This window comes from Haplochromis burtoni, unplaced genomic scaffold, assembly GCF_018398535.1.
Source record: "Haplochromis burtoni strain Fernald_Lab_line unplaced genomic scaffold, NCSU_Asbu1 Contig_116, whole genome shotgun sequence".
In the NCBI taxonomy this organism is placed as follows: domain Eukaryota; kingdom Metazoa; phylum Chordata; class Actinopteri; order Cichliformes; family Cichlidae; genus Haplochromis; species Haplochromis burtoni.
Window position 1 is genome coordinate 728,604 of NW_024582477.1, and position 8,907 is coordinate 737,510.

General features: G+C 43.7%; 1 protein-coding gene across 1 annotated transcript; it reads right to left on the reverse strand.

Moving 5' to 3' along the window:
- Positions 1–2,942: 2,942 nt before the first annotated feature.
- LOC102302544 (polypeptide N-acetylgalactosaminyltransferase 15) lies at positions 2,943–7,608 on the reverse strand. Its single transcript, XM_005928608.3, has 10 exons — positions 6,806–7,608; positions 6,515–6,681; positions 6,163–6,367; positions 5,189–5,356; positions 4,727–4,844; positions 4,120–4,314; positions 3,878–4,009; positions 3,679–3,780; positions 3,457–3,600; positions 2,943–3,367 (listed from the first exon to the last, which is right to left on the reverse strand). The coding sequence occupies exons 1-10, from the start codon at positions 7,324–7,326 to the stop codon at positions 3,203–3,205; spliced, it is 1,917 nt and encodes a 638-aa protein (XP_005928670.1). The 5' UTR covers positions 7,327–7,608; the 3' UTR covers positions 2,943–3,202.
- Between the last annotated feature and the right edge of the window lie 1,299 nt (positions 7,609–8,907).

The following is an 8,907-nucleotide window of genomic DNA, read 5'->3' on the forward strand; positions in this document are numbered from 1 at the left end:
TGTGTGTGTGTGTGTGTGTGTGTGTGTGTGTGTGTGTGTGTGTGTGTTTAAAAAAAAACATAGCAGAAACAAAGAGGCTGGTGAGATTGTGACATGCCCAGCAGCAATCAGCGTTTGATGTGGGAGTCTACTGTATTCATCACACTCACCTCAGCGTGGAGAAGAGATGGAAGACGCTGTGTAAGGAAGACAGAGGGGAGGGAAAAGGTCACATACAGCATCAGACGAGGATAAGAAGAGTCCTCCGGAGAAGGAGAATTTCAATCTTACTGTCTAAATCAGCACAAACAACTTATAATGGTACTAATACAACAATATAATGCCAGGATTTTTTTTTCACATGTCTTACACTGCAGTGGAAATGGAATTTAGAGCTATGATGAACCATCAGGCTTGTCCAGTAATAAAGTCAACACCAGGATCACCCAGTCCCCCACCAGCACAAGTCCTACATGTGTGGCAGTCTGTGGTTACTGTGTGGGCTTCTCTTATGGAAGGTCTAAGTACCCTTAAACCAGATTAAAGATTTTTGAATGAATCTGAATGATCTATTGGAAATTTATTTTCCCAACTCTTTGAAATCAAACACTTTCTAACTGAAAGAAGACTGTTATTAGGGACACTTCTCATAGACCTCACAGGGTTAACAATATTTATTGTTAACCCTGAGCCACGGTCGCCCCGTGGCTCAGGGGATTGGGAAGCGTATCTGTAACCGGAAGGTTGCCGGTTCGATCCCTGGGCTCTCTGTCCTGGTCGTTGTGTCCTTGGGTAGGACACTTTACCCTACTTGCCTACTGGTGTTGGCCAGAGGGGCCGATGGCGCGAGATGGCAGCCTTGCTTCTATCAGTCTGTCCCAGGGCAGCTGTGGTTACAACTGTAGCTTGCCTCCACCAGTGTGTGAATGTGAGAGTGAATGAATAGTGGCATTGTAAAGCGCTTTGGGTGCCTTGAAAAGCGCTATATAAATCCAATCCATTATTATTATCATGTGGAAAGGTAATTACATCTCATTCTTTTCTTCTTTTTTATGGTATTTTTAGACCAGTAAAGATCTTCTCCTTACTGATTACATCACTACAAAGCCATAAGGAAAACTAGCTTTTTCAGTCATTTATTAACAAAAAAAGGAGACACACACTAAGAGCAAGCAGAAAAAGTAAGCTTGGCATCAGGGTGTAGTTAATGGAAGCAAAACATTGGCTTGAATGGTGGAGGGGTTTTCTTGCATGTAATTCACTTTTAATACTGTGTCCCTTAAAGCTGTCTTTGGTGTGCACCAAGCATGTTTACCATGACTCTGTCATTGTCTTTCCATTCAATGGCAAACCGAAGCTTTGCTCTAATGTTGTGTTTGGACAGCAAAGGTTTTGTACCTGGTGCTGCTCTCATGTAGGTCAAATGCTTTCTGATTGTGAATGCATGCAGTTTCTGTGTCTGTGGAGAGGTCATCACAAGAGTTAGCTAGTAAATTAGACTTTATCAAGTAACTGAAGTGAAATTCAAAGTACCAAGTATCTGTACTCTCTATCAAAAAAGAAGTGGGTACTGATACTTGTGTGGTTGTTCCCTGGGAGAACACCCTGGACAGGTCACCAATCTATCACACAGAGACAGACAGCCATTCATGTTCAAATTCAAACCAATTTAAGCATGAATTTTCAAATCAGTGTGAAGGCAATTCATCACCATTTAGCCTGACCCCATGCTTGTCTTTGAGAGAGATCCTGGAGGAACCCATGAAGAATCCACACAGAAAAGACCAGACTGGACTCGAACCCAGGACCTTCTTGCTGCGACGGGACTGTGCTAACCACTGCTTCACAAAAACAAAACAATTAAATAATAACATTTAAAAATATATTATTGGATAGATCAATAGACGGATAATGATGATTTTAAAATATAAAAAATATATAGATGTATGCTAAAGTGTAAGCACAACAGCTATAGAAAGCACATATATTATTGGGGGGTTTTTTGTATTTTTCTATGGGAATCGATGTAAATACACCCATGCAATTTCAACCATTTAGAATCAACAGCAGCTGTTTACTTCTGATAGAGAAGCAAACAGCTTCCATACGATAGCCCTAGCCCATCTCTGAAAACCCACTGCAACAGAAATATGTTGCACTTCCTTTGCAACAGCTCAGTAGGTGCATAACTAAGAAAGACATACTAAGAGGTTACCATATGATTTTATTTATTTTTTATTCAGAAGGTGCTGTGAAGTTCACTGGGCTAAGTGGAGCATGGGTTAAGAAGAGCATTATTTTGAGGCTGAGTATTGGGGGTTATTAGAACTCATTGCCTGGAGGCCAAGAGAGAGACACTGAGAACCAGTTTAGAGTCCATCCTATTCTTAAGCTCTATGGCCTAAAGAAAATCTGGTTTATTAGACTGTGAGTTAATACCTAGAAACAAAACCAAATTTTCCTGTTGTCGAGCAAATCCACTTCTCTCAGACGGATGGACGTCACTGTCACATCCGTTAGGTCAGCCCTAATGACAGAAATGCATATAAGAACATGTTATATATATTATAATAAATGACTAGAATGGAGGGAGGGGTGCTATTTGTGTTTAACAATACCAAAATAAGGAGTTTGGCTTTTAGAAATGATTCTGAAGGCTGATGGCTCCCTCTGCTGTTGATATATAATATCCAGGCACTCTCCATACTGCACACACTCTTTCAGCAGTTTGGACACTTCAACAAGATGCAGCCATTTTAATGTTATCATAACACCTCTGTTCTTCCTGATATGAGAAAATAAACTCTTTGTAGTTTTAGCTTAGATGTGGTGTACGTGAAGGCCAGCATAATGGCAAAACTGTCCTGAATTCAGAGCTGTGGTGGTGTTTTGTCTGCCGGTTAAATATTTTAGAAATGTACACAAACAGATCACAAATTCACGGAACCATTTACTGACACAAAAATAATTTAATATACAGTTTTTATAATAATATATATGATGAAATATTCATAAAGACAACAGGTACTGAAACTGACATTATCATTAGTTAATACAGTTAATACAGGTAATGATAATTGCAATCCTTAAAACAGGAGCAAAAAGTTGCAAAATACATGTGTGTGTGTGTGTGTGTAATATAAATATATGTATGACACTACAAATATGTGATATGATGATAGATTTGCCTGGGATTTATATCTTGCTAAAGCTAGTCCCTCTATCAGGCACCTTTGGGAGCCACTAGTTGTTCAAAGTGCCACTGTTGTCTGGGGTGGTGGGTGCACTGGCGCAGGAAAAGACCTCCTGTGCTGCGCTTGTTGTCGCCTTCCTCTTTTACAGCCTCCAGACATAACTGAGACAGTTGGTGAACGAGCTGGCCGCTCAGCTGTGGAAAAGTGGAAAACATATGCAGAGAGTCAGCTAAATGCCCCGGGTAGTCATAAAAACTGCCTGTCGCTCAATTCTTCGTCTTGCCTTTATGAACTTCCACTGGAGTCTGCCGGGGGTCAATCGGTGGCTGGCGCAAGGAGAGAGGACCGCCCTCTCTCCCTCAGTATCCAAGCACAAAGTCCCCGTGGGTCCCCATCGCACTTCACCCTCAGAGTTTAGATCACAGTGCTACAACAGCAAGAGATCAGCTTCACTGATGTCTCACTTATCTGTTGTTATCATCAAGTAATCTGTAATCATGGTTACCTGGCTACCTGTCCCAGTGCACGGTGCCACATCCATGGCCCCACCCTGCAGTCCCCGACCTTGGGGATAGTCTGCACATCTGCCAGTACCAACACTGTACAGCTGCAAGCAGATACAGACATGATGCCTCACAGTCCATCCATACACAACTTGTTCATATATTCGTGTGCATGTATGAGCATGTGAGAGCTTGTGATACCTCTCCTGACAGTGCAGTTCTGTCCTGGGGGATATAAAGCTGTGGGTAGACTGTAGTTAGGAACCAGTGAAAGTTCCTACAGCCCAGACTCCTCTTCAGCCGCAGACGCTCCGTGATGTTCGGGTTTTCAGACTGGACAAAGAAAGAAAGTTTCATTTTTTTGTATGTGGTGCACACTCACCAGACAATCTCTTGACCAGATGTGTTGACTCACACACGCACACACACATACACACAAACACCTGTCTGATGAAATGAGCAAGCGTGTTCCTTCTGTAATAGATTTTCTTGTACGTGTCCATCCAGGTTTCAGCAATCCGGATCTTGTTACTCTGAAGCAAGTCCTGATCTGGGAAGCGATACGGCAGGTGGCGGCGAATGAGGTGGCCCACGCGGGAGCAAGGTACCACCTCCATGGAGCCGCCGCATGACCACACCTATAAGAATGTAGTAGTATTTCAGTAATAAAGATTATAATTGTTTTCTGTGTTTCTTTTTTTTTTTAATTCCCCGTTTTGTTAGTCATATTATTTCATATTTTAATGGTCATCCCAGGCAGACAAGTTGATTTATAACATTTTTGCTCTCACACTGGTACATTCATCAGTGGGCCAGGACATTCCCAGACCACTATCCAAGCTGAAATTTCCATTTGCAAAAGGCATCATCTCATAGCACAGCAACCCTAAAGCACTAACAGAAGGCAACCGAATCACTCAGGCAAAGTATTGCTAAAATACCTTACATGGCTTAAAATAAAAAGCAAATGCAGTCTGTCATCTCTCTGTCTGGTGTGTGTGCACTCGAGGATTTAGCAGGAAAGTTGACATCAAATGAACTTTCCTTTACCCGGATTGACAGCTCAATTTGCTCTGCACCCCATAGCACCATCCCAGGGTCATAGGCTCCCACGCTCTGGAAGAAATGTCGGTCGATAGCCACAACTCCACCTCCTAACGCTGGGCTCCTGTCACAATCAGAACCAGCATCATTTTTTTTTTAAAAAGAACTGCATGGATGTGTTGGTATCTCTGGAGTAGAGTGACATAATGGACTTCAGGATGTTAAAGTCTGGGTTTGCAACACAAGGACAAACAGATCCACATGTATGGTCATTAGTTTTTATACTTCTGTATTCTAATTGGTCATATTTTCTAGACTTTTCAAAGGCAAAGGTCAGTTATGCACTTACACATACCGTGTAAAATTATATCTGATCCGTCTTTCTTAATATGGTTCATTTAGCATTGTTATCATGCAAATAAGAACTCATTAAATCTAACTTGCACCCCTTAACAGCTGCACACTTACTGCAGAGGTTGGACAGCCATCTCTGGGTCTTTATCTTGCAACTCTGGATTTGATTCCCAAAAGAAGTCAAGTCTCCAGTCGAACACCCCCCTAATTGGCCACTGGGTGGCATTGTACCGAAAGGACTGCCAGTCTATCACATCCATGATGGGGGACACCACTCTGGTCCTAAGAAGACACCACATTCTGGATCTCAGCAGCTCTTTTTATTTGCATTTATTAAGTGTGGTGAATTAGACTACTTTGGATGTAAAGCATGCCACTACTAGTCAAGTTATAGCTAATAACTCCTTGACTACGTTTACATTTACTAATCTTTGCACAACTAGGTAAAATAGACACTGCGTTTTCATTTCTGTATGCATGTGTTTGTAATTGCAAACGCCGGCTGTGTCACAGGAAGTTCAGAAACATGTACTGTCCTTTGTCGAGGAATGTTTTGGCTCCCCATGTGTGCTGTTTGAAATATCCATGCCAAATGATCATGTGTGGCGTGATGCTTTAAGGAAATGAAAAGATCAAAAAGGGAATTGAGAAAAAATGGGAGAGGGGTCAAACATGTGGCCGAGAGAGCCGAATGGTTGCAGATTCCAAGCCCGAGCCCTCAGCTTAATTACCTAGTCTAATTAGAGCCACGCTGCAGGCAGCCTGAGACATAAGACGAGAGCCAAATCATGGGAGCTCAGTGCTCGATACACACACATACACCTCATGCATCGCCCTGCTTTGCTAATGAGTAAGGGCGAATGATAAGTCTGAACCCTTCATCTCCTCACAAGTGTTTCTGTCCAAAGGCTGAACTCATTAGAGAAAGTTAAAAAAAAAAATCTGGCACAGTAACTGTTTATATTTTGACATGTCACCCATTTAAGAACTTGCATTTGGATCCTGTTAGTATGCAGCATACTAACAGGAGCTTTCTCGCCGTAAAATATGAAAATAGATTTTTAATTGGAATAATTTTTAAAAAGTACCTGTCCTGGGCAATTCTCTCCAACAGCGGTTCCAGCCAGCCCTTTTGGCATTCACAGTGGGAGTCCATGAACACCAGCACCTCCCCAACAGCCCTGGTAGCACCTAATGTCCGGCAACCTCCAACCCCGAGGCGTTTGGTGCTGCGAATCAAACGCACTCCATCCAGATGAGACACGTACTCACTCAGCCCAGTCTTCAGGTGACCTAGGAGGAGCATAGAGAAAACACAACAAGCTGTCAGCACACTGAATTAATGGATGGATGGATGGATGGATGGATGGATGGATGGATGGATGGATGGATGGATGGATGGATGGATGGATGGATGGATGGATGGATGGATAATTTCACCCTGTTGACTTAGGTCGTCCACCAGCAGGACCTCCTGCAGATACTGTTTAGGTGCAGTGTCGAGGACACTGTGTACTGTGCGTAGGAGAGTGGACCAAGCCTCGTCATTAAAACAGATAACAACACTGGCCGATGGCAGAGACTCGATGTGTTGCTCCCCCAAACACCTGTTGATGGGAGGGGGACAAATTGTGAAAGCAGTAACAACTACACTAACTTTTAGCACTTGTTGAACTCCAGTATGGGGTAACTTTTGGTTTATATTTTCAATCGTGCGCTTTGTTCACTCACTCTGGATGGCGCGCCTCTGGCAGCCTGCGATGCAGAGAAATCCTTTCGCTCACTACCTCATTGAAACCGTACTGCTGCAAAGCCCTGAGCTCCATATCCCTCTCCAAACCCTCCAGATGAAGGCGCACTGCTTTCCCCATTTCACCGTGCGTAGGTGGCCCGCGTACGGTGGTATCTTTACTTGCTCCGGGAAGGAGCATCTTGTAACTCCGCTTTTTCTGTGGCGAGCTCTTGGTGCCATGTATGGATGGGACGAATAACAGCTGGTCTTCTTGCAGAGATTTCAGAGGAGTCAAATCGGCGCCTAGCTCCAAAGCAGGGTCATGGGAGTCCACGATGACCTCTAGATCCGGAGGACTGGCGATCCGCTGGAGGGGCTGGCGGGGAGGACCGGGTTTGTGAAGATTGCGGTCGCTGTCCCGATTAAAGAGATCCGAGAGCGCCAGCGCAACCAGAGCGAATCCGATGAGCAGCAGCCAGAGGCAGAGCATCTTCCTCCGGATGGCGCTCCTCCGCCTCATGCTGAGCGACGGCGCAGGAGGCGTGAGACTGTGCTCAGAAGGCGGCCCGGTGCTGTTTTGAATTGCAGATGTGTTTGTTTTGCTTCATCTTGACGAGCACTGCATTTCATCAGCGTGATGCAACTAGAATGATTCAAGAAATAAATAGATCGCACACGAATCCCCTGAAGAAGAGTAGAGGCGCATTCATTGAGTACCAGAGCTGGGACAAGAGTGACATACAGTGCAGGTTTGAGACAAGTTCTCAACTTTGAGATGATGGAGTTTCGCTGACTTTGTCTTTCATCCAGCTCCTCCCGCGGTCCTAGAGCCTGTGCAAAATATTTTGCGTCATGTAAATCATGTAAAGGTGGTCACTTCCTGTATCCACCTGTTACTCAACCTGCTCAGGTCTTCGTCTCTACTTCATAACAAGAGGGATTAAAAGATAATTTTAGAAAAAATATAATTAAGAAAATTCTCCAGAACGCACAGAGTAGTATACACTTATTGCTTTTCACTTTCCATCGCAATAAAAATACAATGTTTAAAGTTTAGGAAGTCTACTTGGCTCAGACGCCGTATTAGTATTGTCTTCTTGTCATCTTATTATTCCTGAAAAGCCTTGTGGGGAATCCTAAAATACTCTAAATTAAGTGGTAAAAGCCATAATTAGCGATTTCAAAACACATTTTTACTAGCTGGTGTGCTCAGTTATAAATAAGTCCGCACTGCAGTGGAAAGACACAATGTTTTTACATTTCCTCCAGTCTGTGTGTGAGAGTCTGCTTGTAGCAGGCGTCTCCCTCCGGGCGTCACACATCAATGACGCTTCCTCTGGCCAGCTGGCTTCGGGCCTCCGGGTCCCATGACCGTCTGTTGGTGCCGGGAAGCGGGGCGTTCACGGCTTCGATCTCCTTGGTTCTCTGTGGAGATCTTGGCAGCCAGTCTTAAAGAAAGTAAAGACCGAATGACTTGGGTCCGCGTGTTTATTTTACTGTTTTCTTTTTCGACAAGTGGAAATGTGCATGCTTGTATGTTGTCATAAATTTGTTTTTGGTATTCTGTGAATGTAATTTCCCATACCACAAAACTGAACTGCTGAAGAAAAAGAAAAACACTCGGAGCATGCCCATATATCATGTAAAGGTTTGAGTGGAAAATTGGCAAAAACTAAAGCCTAATAATTTCCTAATACATTATGATAATGGCATTAGAAGGTCAGACTGTGCACATCACAAACCCTTCTGCGTCTTCTGCGCCATGGAAGCTTCTCTGCTTCTGCTCTGTATTGTGGCTAACATCTGCGAGAAAGACATCCATACAAGCTGGCAGGAAAGCCTGAGGAGCTTTAAGAGCTTAGGTCGGCTGCACTGAGAGACCAGTTCACTGTCCTGGTGGCAGTGGCTCTCTTAAAGCTCCATTGCAGGCTTAATGAGTGTGTTATAGACCACACAAGGACACTTCACGTCTCCTGGATAACAGCGTAGAGTGCCTTCTGATAATTATGATTATAGTTTCAAGAACTGGGACAGAGCACCTGGAGAGACAGGCTGACAAGTTGAAAGGCCAAAAGACAGAGAGAAGGTGTGTGTGTGTGTG